The 17,195-nt window shown below is 41.9% G+C and overlaps 1 protein-coding gene across 5 annotated transcripts in view; it reads left to right on the plus strand.

The window, feature by feature from the left end:
* LOC134225386 (pro-interleukin-16) overlaps positions 1–15,876 on the plus strand; it is a 507,460-nt gene extending 491,584 nt beyond the window's left edge. For all 5 annotated transcript variants that reach the window (XM_062705408.1, XM_062705404.1, XM_062705407.1 and 2 more), the window contains 7 exons: positions 10,622–11,042; positions 11,191–13,843; positions 13,906–14,034; positions 14,097–14,307; positions 14,393–14,479; positions 14,561–14,698; positions 14,768–15,876. In XM_062705408.1, the coding sequence (XP_062561392.1) occupies positions 10,765–11,042; positions 11,191–13,843; positions 13,906–14,034; positions 14,097–14,307; positions 14,393–14,479; positions 14,561–14,698; positions 14,768–14,916 (3,645 nt within the window). In that variant the 5' untranslated portion in view covers positions 10,622–10,764 and the 3' untranslated portion in view covers positions 14,917–15,876. The remainder of the gene's footprint in view (positions 1–10,621; positions 11,043–11,190; positions 13,844–13,905; positions 14,035–14,096; positions 14,308–14,392; positions 14,480–14,560; positions 14,699–14,767) is intronic.
* The last annotated feature ends 1,319 nt before the right edge of the window (positions 15,877–17,195 follow it).

Raw genomic sequence — 17,195 nt, forward strand, 5'->3', positions numbered from 1 at the left:
GAAGTAGCAAAAAACCAGTTAGATGCAACAAAATAAGCAAACATATTGAGAAACGCGCAGGAAAATTATTTGTTTATCATTTCAGGTCCTTTTATGTGTTTTCTCGAAATAATAAAATAGTGCACAGGTTGAAGAATTGATCACGCGACGCCTCTGTCGAAATGGTATAATGTTCACCTGATTGAATGTATATATGGTAATAAAACACTAGTTGTGGAAATCCAATTATTTTTAGCAAAACGACCAAAAAGTTATCTAACTCCATATCTCCCTTGTTGTTTATTCAAATCGTTTACAATTACACATGATAATAGTTGGCCCGAATACCTGTCAAACAGATGCAGTGCTGCTAGTTTATCTTTTTTTATTACTTCAAAACATCGAAAACGTACTCTTACCCCACGCGCACTCTTGCCCCACTCTACTCTATGTATAAACCCATTATTTTAGACTACTCATGATACTCCGATATATGGAATATTGTACATTGTAAATATTTTCATCGAACAAATTTGGAATTTGTAAAGATGATGTCCTCAGCAACGATCGTGGGAATGAACTCCCCTGTGATGGAAGAAGTAATTATGAAATTTACAAATAGGTGGCGCTAGTGTGCTTGCAATATTTTTATATGTGTAAAATATGGCTCTAGTTTGAGATCCTTATACCTACACTCAAGTTGTATTCGGCAAAGTTGTTAAGGATTTCCAGGACCACCAAGCGGTGCTCAGTATAATGAGTACTTCTTCCAAAAGGCGGCGCTAGTGAGCAGTTATATTTGAGTATATTGCTTCATGTAAGATCTGCTGTATTTTTGGCAAACATGAATGTTGCAGGAAGGTATTCCAAAAGTTTTATTTTCATTCGACTTGCTCTAGTGATGCCAATGTTAGAATGCGTTCACAATATAGTATTTCGGCCATCCAGAAAATCGCTGGAGCTAAGGCCTTTGAGTCTACAGGCGTAACCATATGTCAGCCGTTCTATTTCAAATATGGTACAAGCTCTTAGTGATACCAAGAATAAAATGCAGTCACAATATAAGTTCTAGGCCATCCAAGAATTCCCTGGAGTAAAGACCTTTGAGTCTATAGGCGTAACGAAAGATCAGCAAGCCTGTTTCAAGTATAGTAGATACGCTTTGTGATACCAAGATTTAAAAGCGTTCACACAATATGTGTTCTTGGCCATCCAAGAAATCCTTGAAGCTGCAGCACAATCTAGACTAATTTAGTTGCAGCAACTCAAATGTAACTAAATTCGGTTGAATAGGAGTTACAGTAACTTTTGTGCAACATGTGTGCTGTTCGGGAGGGGTCTACACGCGTAACCAAACGTCAATCAGTCTGTTTCAAATATAGTACATGCTCTAAGTGATGAAAAAACTAAAATATGTTCACAGTATATGTTTCTGATCATTAAGGAATTCCTTAGAATTAAGGCGTTTCGCAAACAAAGATCAGCCAGTCTTTTTACATATGCTACATGCTCTTAGTGGTAAAAAGAATAAAGTGCGTTCATAGTATATGTTCTCGACCATCCAAGAAACCCCCGGAATGGTTTTCGCGTGTAGGCTCAAAGCCCTTGACTTAGCCTGACGTACAGGTTTGTGTTTTTCTGCTCGATCCTGCCAAAACTAGTATAGGATTTGACGTACAGATTTGTGTTTTTCCGCTAAAACTAGTACATATAGGAAGAACTAAAAAGGTGTTGAAATGATTTTTTCGGATGCCATAGGCCGTCCAAACTGTTCTGGAGTACATATCCTCAAATTCATCAAAAAATATCTCTAGAAACAAAATGTCCAAATCTGAGAATATGTCCAAAAATATTTATGTGATCAAAAGATATGAAATTATTGAGTTTTGAATTAATGTAATATATTTCAGGGTCTCCCAAACGGCCTGGCGTTCAGAACATACGATTTACCCGACCAACCAAGCCCTGAACGAAGTATTAGTGCATCGCTAAACATCCCAGCAGGCCCATTGAGCCGATAGAATTTCCCTCATCTCATTATGGTTACTAGCTACTTTTCGGTCTTCCAAAACGCCCGGGAGTTCAAAAGATGCGATCTACTACATGAATAAAGTCCAGAAAAATGCATACGCTCATCGCTAAACATCCCAGCAGGTCCGTTGAACTGATAGTATTCCACTCAACACTTTTACAAGCTTCTACAGACCTTTATGGTTTTTCAAACCGGCCTGGGGTTTAGAACGTGCGATCTACCCGATCAACCAAGTCCTGAACGATGTATCCGTTCAGAGCTAAACATCACAGGAGGTTCATTGCGCCGATAAGATTTCATTCTTTATTTTCACAAGCTACAATAGGTGCTCCATGTTCTACGACTTGATATCGACTCGTGAAACAATTGATGTCATTCTTAAAATATTTTCTCTGTTACTCCGATGTTTCTTTCGATCTATTTTCTAAGTAACTTCTATTCCACATCTCGATATATACTTGAATTACAGGCCCTTTTTGGAGCTCGGACTTATGATCTATCCAATGAACCAACTTATGAATGGTGTATGATATGATATCGCAGTTGACTTCAATCATTAATCATACAAGCTACACAGACCTTTTAGGATCACAAAAACGTCCTGAAAACAGATTGAACTACTTGATAATCCAAGTCCGTGAACGCAGAACAAATCGCAGGTTAAACTCATTGTCATTGTGCATCTTGACTCAAGATCATTTTGGAGCACCTTGGACATTGGATTTCATGTTCATGGAAATTAGGATCATATGCTTATTACACCAGATTGGGTAAATACCGACGATGAGGATATTGCAAAAGCCTTGATCATTCCGGTAGATACCGTTAGCTGAACTCCAGAACGTTTTGGAGTACCTTGAGCATCTTGTATTCAAGAAAAATGGGGTTTTTATGATGCGTACCGTGCGGGACCGAAATCCGTACAGCACCGAAATCCGTCCACCTCATGAGATATCAATAAATTAAAGGGGGTTAAAAGTAGTTAATGTAGAAATAATTAATCTTATCCTGTTCAGATTCTTGGCAGTAACCTTTTAGGGCACAGAAATGAAAAGAAGGCTTTAAAATTAAAACAACAAAAATCAAAAACAAATCTCCAACCATCAAACGCGGAGTTTGTGCCGCCATTTTGTTTTCGGGTAGAACATAATTGCACCAAAAGTAACTGTGTTTTTATTGCTTATTGCGAATCATTACATAAGATCAGCGGAACACAAATCAAAGGGATCCCTTCTCAAGGTGTGTATCGAACGATTTACAGTGGTAGTTCGGTCAATCAGACTGTTTCAATTTAAATATTTAGTTAACAAATAGCTGTACGGATTTTGATCCTTTGATTCGAAATCCGTCCACGGTGGACGGATTTCGAGTCAGGAGTAGTTGATTTAATTCTTTATTTTATGATGTTTTTCGTAGTTTTTAATGAGTAAATGTGAAACAGTTCAAAAGTAGAAGCCTTCATGCTCCTGTGTCGATGACAAATGTTTTATTTACATTCGATTCCTACTTTCTAATGACTTTTTCATATACTAAGGTGCTTAAGTGTACGGATTTCGATGCCCCACGGTATATGCTTATCGAACCGAATTGGATGCACATCGACGATGAAGACATTGCCAAAGTCGCACATAGGGGTATTTTGCCAATCTTGCCGGAATAAACTATTTTATTTGTTGAAACCACTTAAATTACTTTGTTTTTTTGATTATTGTTATATAAAAACTGTTATAAGGGTAACATGACCTTTATATACACCGAGCTCGCTTTTTACGCGGTTGATTTTCAATCAATTTTTCGGTCACCTCAAATTCCACGACTTTTTCAATTTCACCTAGTTTTTTCTTGATTTTTTTTAGATTTTTTCGAGCGTAAAGCTTTATTATATGTTATATGTTCCAAGTGCCAAAAACAACCAAAAACAAATTGCGTAAAAAGCGACCACAGTCCATCGTATAATAAATATATATGACTGTATGTAGAATCCGAGCAAAATGCTAGTTGATGAGGGTGCAGATTTCCCACGTGCATGAGTGAGTGAGTAAGTGAGTAATGGAGTGAGTCAGAAGGTGATTGAGCAAGTGAGTGAGTGAGTGAGCAAGTAAGTTACTAAGTAAATAAGCGAACAAGTGAATGGAAGACTATCGTTCATTAACGTATGAAAAATCAGAGGGGTTGTGTACAAGACACGAGCGCCCGACGTAAACTACGAAGAACCTTGTGGTGCAATGATATTAATCAATTAATATATTCCAATTTATATCCAAAGTCAGAATCTTGAGAGCTTCACTTTTCGACGCAATCATATTCAATTATTGTCAATTGTTACCGACGGCCGCCGCTCGGACCAATACTGACACCATCAAATTTCAGTCTCAAAGTCTGGCGAGCAAATTTCACTGGATGCCATTATCAGCACAAACATCAGCAAAACCAAATGAGAATCTTGAGAGAAAGTCTTACTTGACTGCTGTTGATGCCATCCATGTGAATTAAATGCAGCGTCTCCCTCTGACGCGCGCTGGTAATGCTGCTACCGACGAAAACTTTCTGTTGCTGTTAAGCGATTAATTTGCACTTTGAATAAAACTCGTTTCGGCTCAATCTTCCCTTGTATAGAATGGTGGTCCTGAGAAGAACCGATTAGTTTCCAATAATGCGTATTTCGTTCGGATTTGCAAGAAAATTGTGGCTTGAGCTGCCTCCACTGTTTGCCAGAAATGTACTCCACCGCGTTGCTGCCACGATCGCAAAAGACGCCATAGAAGCGAAACAGGCAACCGATAGTCCGAATGTTGCGATAAAGTTTCAGTTGAGCGTTGCTGGTGCTGACATTGAAGAAAATTTGTCTTGGTTTAACCTACTCTTTTATGAAATTATATTCCATGAAGCGCCTTTTCAAACACTAACAACAACAAAACCAAATCAAAATCTAGAAATAAAATTTTACGACGCGCGCTTACCCTCCGGGGTGCATTTGTGATTCTGCTACGGACGGCAACTTTATGGCGTCGTCAAGCGGATAATTTGAATAACTTTGAATAAAATTCGTCTCGCCTCAATCTTCCTTTGTATAAAATGGTGGCCCTGAGAAGAACCTTTTAATTCCCATTAATGCATTTCAAATGAAATGCCACGCGCGCGGTCGAAAGTAGTTTTCTTAGGGCCGATGTTCACGTAGCGTTTTTTCAACGCTGCGTGCACACGGCGTTAAAAGGACGCATGTGTGCGTCGGGAAAAAGCGGTAACGCAGCGTCGCCGCACCAATGCACACCTGCGTTTTTTCAACGCCACGTGCACGCAGCGTTGAAAAAACGCTACGTGGGCATCGGCCCTTATAATAAATAAAGAAAGCCCATTAGTCCCGCCACTTTGATAATCGGCATGAGTGCAAGTATTGTGTAATCGTTACACACAAGGGGCGTGGCTACATGTTTAACTTTATTGATTACAAGAAAGCAGCTTTACCGCGCGCGCGAGCCATTTCGTTCGAGATGTCGCGAAGAGCAGACCGCGGTCCCTCCATCGGCATTGGCGGAACTCCTACCGGAAAATTTATTCCCGCTGACAGTATGAGTCGTGCGGCCAACCTCGTCAGCATCACCAACACTCAGATGAAATTTTCTTGCCTGTTTCGCTACGGCGGCTGTGGTAGAGCACATTTCTGCAATGGTGGCAACGTCAACCATAGTCAGAATCTTGCGAGAAAATTTTACTTTTCGCCGACGACAGCCAAAGCGATAATTTACTGCTGAAACGCCTTCCATCCATTCCGATCGAAAATTAATTGCAGCGTCTTCCACCGAAACGCGCTTATGATTCCATTACCGACAAAATTATTATGACTGAATAGTCTACCGTCGCCGTTGTGAAAAGAATTAATTTCGGATCAACTTCCTCTAAAACAAACGACGATTTTCTAAAAAAAACGATTTATCTTCAATAATGCGTATTTAAAATCACTTATAGCGACAAAACCAAAGTCAGAATCTTGCGTGTAAACTTCACTTTCTACCGACAACAGGCAAATTGGCATAGTGAAAAAAAATCTATAGCAACCACCAGAATACTGACGCCACAGAATTTTCTAAAGTCATAATGCGAATAAATTTATTGCATCGTCTCCTTCTGGCACGTGCTTAAAATTCTACTACCGTCGGTAGCTTTGTCCCGTTGCCAAACGATTATGATTTGCACTTAGAAAAAGGGTTGTCTCGGAACCGATTTCATTTTTAATCACCAATAGAAAAAAACAAAGTTCGAGTCTCGCGGGAAAATTTCATTTTTTGCCGACAACATCCAAATCGTTGCAAACGCCACATTAGTGAATAAATTGTTGTAGCAATCATCCGTCGACATCCGATGCTCGGACCGGTACTAATGATATGATTCCACTACCGAAGCCAAACAATTATGCTCTGTTCTATGAAGAAAGTTCGTCTAATATCAACTTTTTAAATCATACAACCGAACTCAGAATATCACAAGAAAATTTCACTGAAGAATTTTCCTGTTCCTAGCGGTTGCACTTTAGAAAACCTATTTCAACTTATCCTTCCTCCCAAACATAATGGTGGTCCTGAAAAGAACCGATTCATTTCCACTTATGTGCCTCACTAACAGCAACTACTGGACTGCGCGACCGCCATCCGATGATTTGGCTTTACGGACGCCGTTGATTGGCAGATCCGCCGAAGATGCTGTTTGAAACACGGATGTAAATGATGTACTACTACTGCCACCACCACCGCTGCGACAGCCGTTGTCGTTGGGACCTCCTCTGGACGCCCTGGTCTGCTCTCCATTAAATCCAGAATGAAAATGACGCGCGAACGCGAATCACGGGGCTTTTTATAACAGGAAAACGAATCAGTGGGCCAATCTGATGTCCGTGTTGGGGATGTATGGAAGGGATTGGTTATTTCTGAATTTTTCACCGGGTTTTGTAAGAAATAACGTTTTCAATAGTTTAACGGTAAGAGTCAATAGTATCAATGGAATAGGCAAATTGCTGGAGAGTTTCCGCATCGATTGATAAGCGACATGAAAATCAATCGTAAGATGAAGACGCTATTAGCATTTGGAATCTATCCTAATTTCGTGACGATCTCGAATTTGTAAATTTCAGTTTTACACCCTGTATCTGAGTCTTCCCCTTAGACGTAGTTTACGTCAAAAATGGTAATTTCAACGGGTAAAGGTTAAACATCATTAGAATACAATTTATGGTCAGCTGTTTAGGAAAGCAAAACATTCGCAAGGAAATTGATCTAGATTGCGCCGCTGCGAATAGTTAAGAATGTGACATTCGCAACAGCCGGGAAAAGCTGGATATTATTCGCTAGTCGTGAAATAAAATAGATAGAAAGGTTAAGGGTTCAATAACATTTTGCAAACTTTCTTGAGTTGGAAAAGCATTCACATCCGTTGCTCAGAATTCTTCTTAGTATCAGAAAGTATCTGCATTGGTTACTGCACATACACAGTCAACGTGTCAATTTTACAAATTTTGCCTATCATTTACCGCGCATAAGAAATCTACTCATCCGCTTATTTTTCGTCGCAACCGAAAATAAGCGTCAGATAGTCGCCTAAGACAAACATACCTGCTGCAAAAAACCTACTTTGATAATTTTGAAAATTTGACCGTCACGTGGTGGGGTAAAGGATGTATTTTGGACCACCCTTACGGGTGCTCTTATTTTGGACCACCAAGAGGAATTTGCACCAAAATACCTCCTTTTCCCTGGTTTGTAGCGGTGAATGCTTTTATGCTATTTGTACTGCGGATACATTTTTCAGATCCGTGGAAGCCTTGAAAAATTATAACGAAAGTTGCCAGTGCATGCGAATTTAGTGCAACGTAGCAGAACTTTCATCACAAGTATATCTTGTTGAACCACCTCCAATAAATGCTGAAAACTATAAGAAAAATTAGAATTAAAATGAATGAAAACCAAACATTACCTCTTAAACCAGTTTTCGTTGACATGAAAATAACAATTATATGGCTGTTAATGGCAACCAGGGCACAGTCACTCAATTTTTTTACTATGGACTTTGACAGGTTTGCCTGTTCGTTATTTTTTGGGGGATAAATTTATCCCCTAGTGTCAAATTACCCCAATACTGATTTATTTTGCATTTTGCGCGAATTTTGATTATTTTCGTTTTTTCAGGAGAATATGATGCAAAACGTCCATATCAATCAGTAATGCAACATGATACAATCATGATATAATAGAGAAAAAATGAGCAAACTTTATATTGAAACTATTTTACACTCGATTCCATGGTTTAAACTTAAGAATGTTCAACTTATTTGCTCAATTCTTCAGACTCCTACTTGCACAAGGTACTGTCTATGCCTTTGTTCGTTTTATATCATTTTCACCCTCGGAATTGTTTATGTTGCATTCGCAGTGCAATCGTGTTGGTGATTAAGAAAAGATAATTGTCTCGCGCCGCTGGTGATTATAATCAACATTTTATTGGAGATTCCGTTATTTCCTCGAGTAACGCTCATCTTCCAAGCTTAGCCTGTTCCAGTGGTTAACAATCAGTCAAATGTTCATTTTAAGTGACATAACCAGAACCCCTTCAACCCAGGTGGGTGTCATCCATATGTCGCACAATGAACTTGACAATGAACTTGTTGAACGACTGCTCCCCACTGACATTTTTGGATCCCAATGGGAATCAAATCAGATGTTGGTAAACAACACAAATACTACCATAAATTTTACTTTGAGATGTCAAAAACATGGCGTCGTGCCAGGTGGCTGCTTCAACCACGTGGACAGTTCAGTTCCAAAAAGAAAGAATGGAGAGACATTTGTCATTTGCGTTATAAACATCAAACAGTCAAAGTATTGTCATGATCATGATTGCAAATTCTAATTGTGGGAAAAATATATAATGATTTCAATGAAATTGAGTTTTCGGAATGTAATATTCTTAAATTTGATGCGAGGCAAGCCAACCCAGGGCTGAGAGTCTCGTAAATAAAGATATAAACAAAAATTTCAAAGTTTCCAAACAATTAAACGTTAAAATTAGGGTTCAAATTCTTAATGGTGCTTTTTTGACAGAAAGCTTAGCATACAGCCTCAAATGTCGTTTATTGAACTGGTAAAATGGTCAAAAATGGTGACAAGTGTGGCCAAACGGCATTTTCCGCCAAACGACCATTTTAGCCAAATGACCTATTCGACCAAATGACCAACATTTATTTTTTGGCCGAAGGACATGCTCATTCGAGCTACATTTTCGGCGAAATGACACTTCCAGCCAAACATCTTTTTGCCATTTTGCCGAATCGAACGAATTTGGGAATCGAACGTTTAGCCGAAACGGTTATAAGTTCTAAAACGATTTGACCTAAAGTGTAATTTGGTCGTTTGGTCTAAAAATCCGTTCGCCCACAAAGGTCAGGGATCCGGGAATGTTTCCGAAATTACGAAAGAAATTCTCCGGATTTCAACAGAGTTTTTACAGAAAAGTTTCGGAAAAGTTTTTACGAATTTGATTTGTTCGAATCATTTCCCCATTTGACTTTGCTGGAATATCTGCGCCTCTAGCGTACTAATACTTATGCTTCTAATGTTAGTCTAGAATACCACTTAGAATAATATTATCAAAATATTGTAAAATTTAAATACCTTTTCAATTACTGCACCAACGCTCGGATATATCTTACACCTTTTCCTTGACTCCACAACATCATGAAACCAATTTAGCACGACTCGCCGCCAAGGGTGAAATTTGTTTACATGCAATGCAATTGCCTCCATAAAGGAAGAATTATTAATTTGCGCTGACCCGGAGATCAGCGCTCACCGTAAATAAAATCAGTTGCATGGGAACAATTGATTCGCAATGACGCGTTCTACTGACAATTCCACGAATAATGTGACAAACGAGCGGACTTTTGCGCAGCCAACAACGTGCGGGGCTTGCAACACAAGATCTAGTCCGATCGAAGAGAGAGAGACGTGCCTTACGTGGCATGAATGCATGACCATAAGGCGATGACGATGGCTACGAGATAGACATATCTATTGAATCATATTCATATGGGAAACAAGCGCTTTTGATCTTTAAATCAGGGTGCTCCCTATATTAAAAAGGGATTGGAATAACCTTCAAGTATGGAAACAAATGCATTGCCTTTTGCTGACCTAAAATACTCACCTACATATAGTGCGTTTTTTAAATCAACTAACATTAAAGATCCAATAAATCTAAAATATTAATTTAAAAAAATTGTCACTTTTTTCTGTTGGTTTTCCTTGACGAACATTGAGATTTTTTTTTCGGGACACCCTATATTGTGCATCGAACAAGCATGTTTTTAAAGTGTCTCGTGTAATTGAAACCCATCACCTCTTTTGCGAGTGCGCGCGCGCTTTGTTGATCGCTTTGATGATTAATCTCCCACGCGCAATCCACGACCTGAAACGCGGACGCTGTCGGTCAGTGGCGCAACCGTCCGCAATCATGAATCGAATTGAGTGTCTCGCAAAATCCTGTACTCTTTAGCAAAACAAATTAAAATTAATAGCTCCGATCATATTTCTCATGTCGTCTTTTCTTCTTTATTTTCCGTTACAGAACCAACCAATTCTTCCTCGCAGTTGGCAGCAGTGACTAGTGCCAGTCTTCTTGCCAACAACAGTAGCACCAACACCGCCGCCAGCCCCCGCGACGACATCGACAGCAACGACTTGGGAACCGTTGACCAGACCGTCACGAGTATGGACCAGCTGAACAATGTGGTGACAACGACGACGACAGTGACTGCCATCGCCAGCACCGTGCACCAGTCGACCGGAGGATCGACAACCGGGATCCTCATCAGCAGTAACAGCATCAGCAAAGTAGTGCCACCAGCGTTCTCACGGTTGCCACCGGACGGGCATGAGTTTCCTCCAAACTTCAGCGAACCGACACCGAACGGGATGACCGTCGTTACACAGTCGCAGACAGTGGTCGGGTCAGCGATGGCGCTGGCCAAAGGAGATAAACATTCCAGGTAGGTTAATCGGGCGATATCAGAGTTACTGTCAGCCTCAGATATCCATCAGGCTTATGGCACTGGTTGAATATCTGTCTGATTTTGAAGATATTAGATGTGACAATAGTAGATATAAAAAACAACTGTTCGTATCTTCTCCTTTCAGCTACGACGACATTCCGGACTTGCCGAAAAGCCACCCACCAGCAGTACCTCGCAAAGTTTTCCGCCAGGATCTGGTCCTGAAAACGCTGGATCAAACACTCCCGGAACAAACCACCTTCAAGAAACCGCCCATTTTCCCGTCGCCCGTGCGTAGCAACTCGGTGATCGCGTCGTCAGAGAATTCCCCAGCCACATTTCCGCTCCAGCGAGAGGAGTCCCGCCGCCGATCATTCGACATTCACGAAATCAACAAACCTCCGTCCAGGATAAGCCTGGTCGGGTCCAACTGGCGCAAGGACGAAAAGTCAGAACGAAGCGTTCGCGACAAGATTGCCATGTTCTCGAATGGTCCCGGTGGAGGAGGAGGGTCAGGCGGGATTTCCGAGAACGAAGGCCATCCCACTCTGCGTAAGTATAGTAAGGATTTCACCAAGAGTTCTGAGAATCTGCTGGGTTCAGGCGAAAGTGGATTCAGTCGAAAGGCTGTAGATCCGATCGAGGCGTACGCCACTCTGAGAAAGAAAGCCCATAGTGTTGAGAACCTGGACGAAGTGGATAGCGTTCAGACTGGCTCGGAATTCAGAACAGTGGAGACCGGAGTGTACAAGACCAAGTTCGGACTGGAAACATCGAAACCTGTGGTATTAGGAAAGGCTTACAGCGTTGAAAACTTGAACCCATCCAATGGATCAAGCGTTTCTAACGGGGATGTCAAATTAGATACCGGAGGATTGTTTGGTAATACCAAGAACCTCTCGAGGACAACCAGCTTTTCTGGGTACTCAAACGGAAACAGTCTTGCGACGATCAGCAATAACGTGGAAGAAAGAAGGAAGTCGTCTATCACAAGTCTACTCGAGCAACGAAAGAAGTCCATGTCCAAGCTGCGTGGATTGGTTATCCCTGAAAAAGTTCCAGAAACCGAAGTGCTACCGGACTCCAAGATCATCGGACTGCCAATCATCAAGAGCAAAGACTCGGAGAAGATCCTCTCGTCGAACGTACTTAACAAAGTTCCAGACAGTTTGTACAATCGTAAAACGGCAACACTCCCCACGCCTGCCAAATCGAGTGCAAGCTCATTCCAACCGATGATTGCGCCCAAGCCAACTACCCCAGAACTCGGTGGCACTTACAAGAGCATTTTCCGAAACCTGAACGGTGCATCGCCCAAGGCGGACTTAAAAACCGAGCTGGACGAACAAGGCTTTCGGCGGCCTATGGGACTCGTCCCGCCAGCGAAACCTCCACGCACATCTCTCGTTTATCCACCACCAAAGGGCATGGATCAGCGCAGTCTAACGACGGAGGATGAAAGCGACGACAGCGATTCGGTGATGAGTTCACGCGTCTCTTCGCCTCCGGTATCTCCAGTGGCACCTTCCTCACCCGAAAAGTACGTTCTCACGCGAACACTCAGCTCCGAGACGAACACCTCGATCACAAGCTCAAATTCGACGTTGACGTCGAGCTCCGGATCGCAAGCGAGCTGCAGTTCGGTTGGAAGTACTCCTGCCATCGATATGAGTCGCCGCATTTCCAAATCATCTTCAAATGAAATGACAATGAACAGGAAGAATGTTCTGGCCTCGGCAAAGAGTCGTAGCGGACGCGGCGACCTGAAAATCGAGGATGCTGCGAATGGAAAAGCAAAGCGGTACGAAGATGGTGATAGTACTGATGGTTATGAGGAAGAGGAGAGACGAAAGTCCAAGAGCAAACCGAGGGGATCGATTGGAAGCGTCAAGTCGAGCGGTTACGAAGAAAAAGAGCTGACTCACTACAAGGTGGTGGATACGGTAGACAGTATTGTAGATAAGGTGATCAAGGTTGCTTCCTACGTTGAAGTGGTGTCCGATGTTGAAGAGGATGCAAGCGTAGAGACAGAAGTAGTCGTTCCTATGCAGAAACCGGTAGAAGCCATCAAGGAGAAAATCGGTTTTGCTGCCACTAAGAGTGTATCCGTAGACAGTGGGTCACCAAACTCAATGACGGACCTAGCTAAGTGGGTTCGTCATGAAGCCGCTAAGGCAATTGTTGCCAAGGAAGTGGAAACGCCGGCTAGACCGGACGTGAAGAAGTTCGCACGATCCTTCTCGGAACAGATTTCCAAAGCCGCTGAAGAGATACAAACTCCTACGAAACGTGAATTGCGATCGTCGGTGGACACAAAGAAGCTCAATCTGGCTGAAATTCGGAAATCATTCGAAGCCAAGTCGAACAGCAGCACGGTAGTCCCTGCTCCGGTGAAGAGCGTACCGAAAGAAAGCACTGCACCGGTCGCCAAATCCACTCCAGCTCCCACCGTGAACAGCAGTAACCACGATCGTTTCTCGTCCTGGGACTCTCTGGCGTCGTCGTCGTCCGGAGTTTCGTCACTGCAAACCAACAGCATGCTGGGCAACGCGGTGGTCAACTGTTCCGGGTCGTCCCAAACGTTGCAAAGCACCCCCTCGGATTACGGCAGCTTCTCGTCGCTGGGAAGCAGCCATAGTCTGATCACACCGCAAGATCTGCAACTGATCATTGAAGAAGCGCACCCACCACTGGCGACACCGGAAGCCTTCGTCATTGTGCTTCAACGAGAGACGCCAGAGTCGAGCATCGGCATCACCCTGGCCGGTGGTTCGGATTACGAAGCGAAGGAGATTACGGTATGTTAGGATGTTTGTGGTTTAATAGGATTTGTTGCCTAATAAAGTAATTTATATTTTAGATTCACAAGATACTAAATAACTCCCCGGCGGAGAAAGATGGAAGATTGCGGCGAGGGGATCGCATTCTTTCCATCAACGGACTGAGCATGCGCGGATTGACTCATAGAGAATCGCTAAGTGTACTTAAGGTAAATTCAATACAATAATAAAGACGCAGAACAGAGAATATATTTTCAATTTCGTTTTCCAGACACCTCGTCCAGAAGTGGTCATGGTGATAACCCGGTCCAAATCACTCGTCATCGACAACAGCACACTCTCCAAAACGAAGAGGCCATCGCTGGGATCGCTCAGCTCATTGGCCGAGAAAAACGAAATTCCCGATTACGAGAGGAAGATCAAGATCCAGCACAAAGCGTCACGATCACTTGATCTAGATCTGGATATGGTTTCCAATGAAGGTAGGGTTGATTGTTACATTTGATTGGTTAATTTAGATGACTGATCAATCCTTCATTTGTGTTTCTTTGGTTTTTATTTTTTCAGCGGAAAGTGTTTTTGACGGAACCGCTTCCGAAGATGGTCTGCTCTCAGCTGACGAGTCAAAATGTTCCTCGATCACTCCTGCTAGTGGTAAGTTTGCAAAATTCGTAATTCTCTATAATACCTTGATCCAAGTTAGTAATTGCTAATTGACACAATCGCTCGTTTCAGATGAAATCACCTCGCACATCGAGGGCAGCCGGGTCGTGGAAATACTAAAAGACGGTGCTGGTCTTGGGTTTTCTATTGAAGGTGGATTCGATTCGCCTACTGGAAACAAGCCTTTGATGATCAAGAAGATCTTCATGGGTAAGTTGCAAATGGTTGCGATACATAATTTAACAACAATTCTAACGAATAAATCTGTTTAATTTGTAGGTGGCGCTGCGGAGAAATCCGGCTTGCTCAGGGCCGGCGAAGAAATTGTTGCCATTAATGACATTTCAATCGAGCGCATGACTCGGATACAAGTCTGGAACATGATGAAGAAGCTCCCGAACGGTAACGTCCGGATCATGTTCAAGTGATTTTATGCACTAGCCGAGTGATTGGGTGTATACAAAAAGAGATCGAGGCCGAGATAGATAGACAGAAAGAAAGAGAGAGCGAGCCGTACTTTTTCTACTCGTTACGTTTTGCTATACATTTATATTATCTATAGGAAAACTATGCTAGTTCAATAAGGCAGAATGTAATTCGCGCCAAGCGATTCAATTCAGCAGCAATAATAATCAAATTATTATCTCTATTTTTTCGTATAAAACTCAAGCTTTTTTTAATCTCTAGTGTTAGATAAATTGTTGATTGTATATTTTTTATTTTTGCTTTATTTCGGAGTTCTGTATACAAAAAAAAACTTTATTTATATATACTTTTTGGGGAGCGTCCTAATCCAATTGAAACATATTGGATCGGATACGCAAATAAAACACAATTTAGACTGATCTGTGTATAAAAATGGAGCAAAAATCTGGGTAACGTATCTGTGAAAAAGAACTAAATTCAAAACAAATCGAGACAAGCAATCATGATTGTTTTTAGTTTAAGTAAAAATCGAATGCGCGAGCAAGCGGGAATGAACGAAATACAATGGTATCGTACTAACTGTAGCACTAAGAGTATAGCCTAGCATTATAGGAAAGTTATCGAATACTGGGCCCTGCCAATCGGCTGCTAGTGGGATACAAAAACATGCAATGTTTCCGAACACGAACCTTCTTCTTGCCCGCCCCATTTTTTGTTTGGTCGTCTGCTTGCTAGTACAATAGCAACGTTACAACAGATTAACTATTACACTTATTTTAATCGGGCTCTAAAATATTGTTTTTATTCTTAGCGTGTATTTGCTGAAAGCCTAAATTAGTCACGCTGTGCTGCTTGTTTCTAATCCTCCCTTATTAGTTTTTTTGTTTTGATTTTTGCATTTTATTTTTAGTCCTGTAGATATTTATCGATGATCAATAAAGGAAAAATCCGTTTAAACAAAATTTACGGGAAAACTCTTTTTCAAAAAAAAATGCCGCTGGATATTATTTTTGAAAGAACGCTTCCAACAATAGTATAGACTGGGGATCATTATAGGATCCCTAGTATAGACCCACCTTGAAAAAAGTCAATTCAGCTAAATAAGAGACAGTAACCTTCAAAATTATTTCTGAGTTGAATCATCCATTTGAATCATCGTAGCATAGTTCGTATGTTTTCTTTTGTGCTCTATCATAATACGAGTTCGTACAATTCCATTTAATTCCACTACTTGATTGTACCTTTGACAGATACGTATTTCGAACTCAACAGTAAGTACCTCGTATAGTGCCTCTTCTTCAAATCGTAAAAACATAAGCACGGCGGATGTAGCGAATTGACCAGCGAAGCAGCTGCGGGTTAAGGCTGCCTTCATTTTTCCGAGGAAATTTTCTATTGGCCAATGAGTGAATTTTGCGGAACCGAACAGCGTTGGTCCTCCACGAGCATCGTCCAGGTCTCGTGTCCGTCGAGGACTACCGGTCTAATGAGCGTTTTTTAGATAGTCAGTTTGGTACGGCGGCGAACTCTATTCGATCGGTGCGTCTTACGGAGTCCAAAGTACGTACGATTTTCAGCCATTATGCGTCTCCGAATTTCTCTGCTGGTATCGTTATCGGCGGTCACCAGTGAGCCAAGTACACGAATTCTTCAACCACCTCGATTTCGTCACCACCGATAGAAACTCGTGGTGGGTGGCTCACATTGACCTCTCTTGAGCCTCTTCCTATCATGTACTTCGTCTTCGACGTGTTGATGACTAGTCCAATCCGTTTAGCTTCGCTTTTCAGTCTGATGTAGGCTTCCTCCATCCTCTCAAAGTTACGTGCCATGATATCAATGTCGTCGGCGAAACCAAATAACTGGACGGACTTCGTGAAAATCGTACCACTCGTGTCAATTCCTGCCCTTCGTATTACTCCCTCCAAAGCGATGTTGAATAGCAGACACGAAAGACCATCACCTTGCCGTAACCCTCTACGCGTTTCGAAGGGACTCGAGATTGCCCCTGAATCACCCGATCCATCGTCGCCTTGATCAACCGTATCAGTTTATCCGGAAATCCGTTTTCGTGCATTAGCTGCCATAGCTGGTCTCGATCGATTGTATCATATGCGGCTTTGAAGTCGATAAATAGATGGTGTGTGGGCACGTTGTATTCGCGGCATTTCTGCAATACTTGACGTATGGCGAACACCTGGTCTGTGGTAGAGCGTTCACCCATAAATCCCGCCTGGTACTGCCCCACGAACTCTCTTGCAATTGGTGTTAGTCGGCGGCA

Source organism: Armigeres subalbatus, chromosome 3 (genome assembly GCF_024139115.2).
Source record: "Armigeres subalbatus isolate Guangzhou_Male chromosome 3, GZ_Asu_2, whole genome shotgun sequence".
Classification (NCBI taxonomy): Eukaryota; Metazoa; Arthropoda; class Insecta; order Diptera; family Culicidae; genus Armigeres; species Armigeres subalbatus.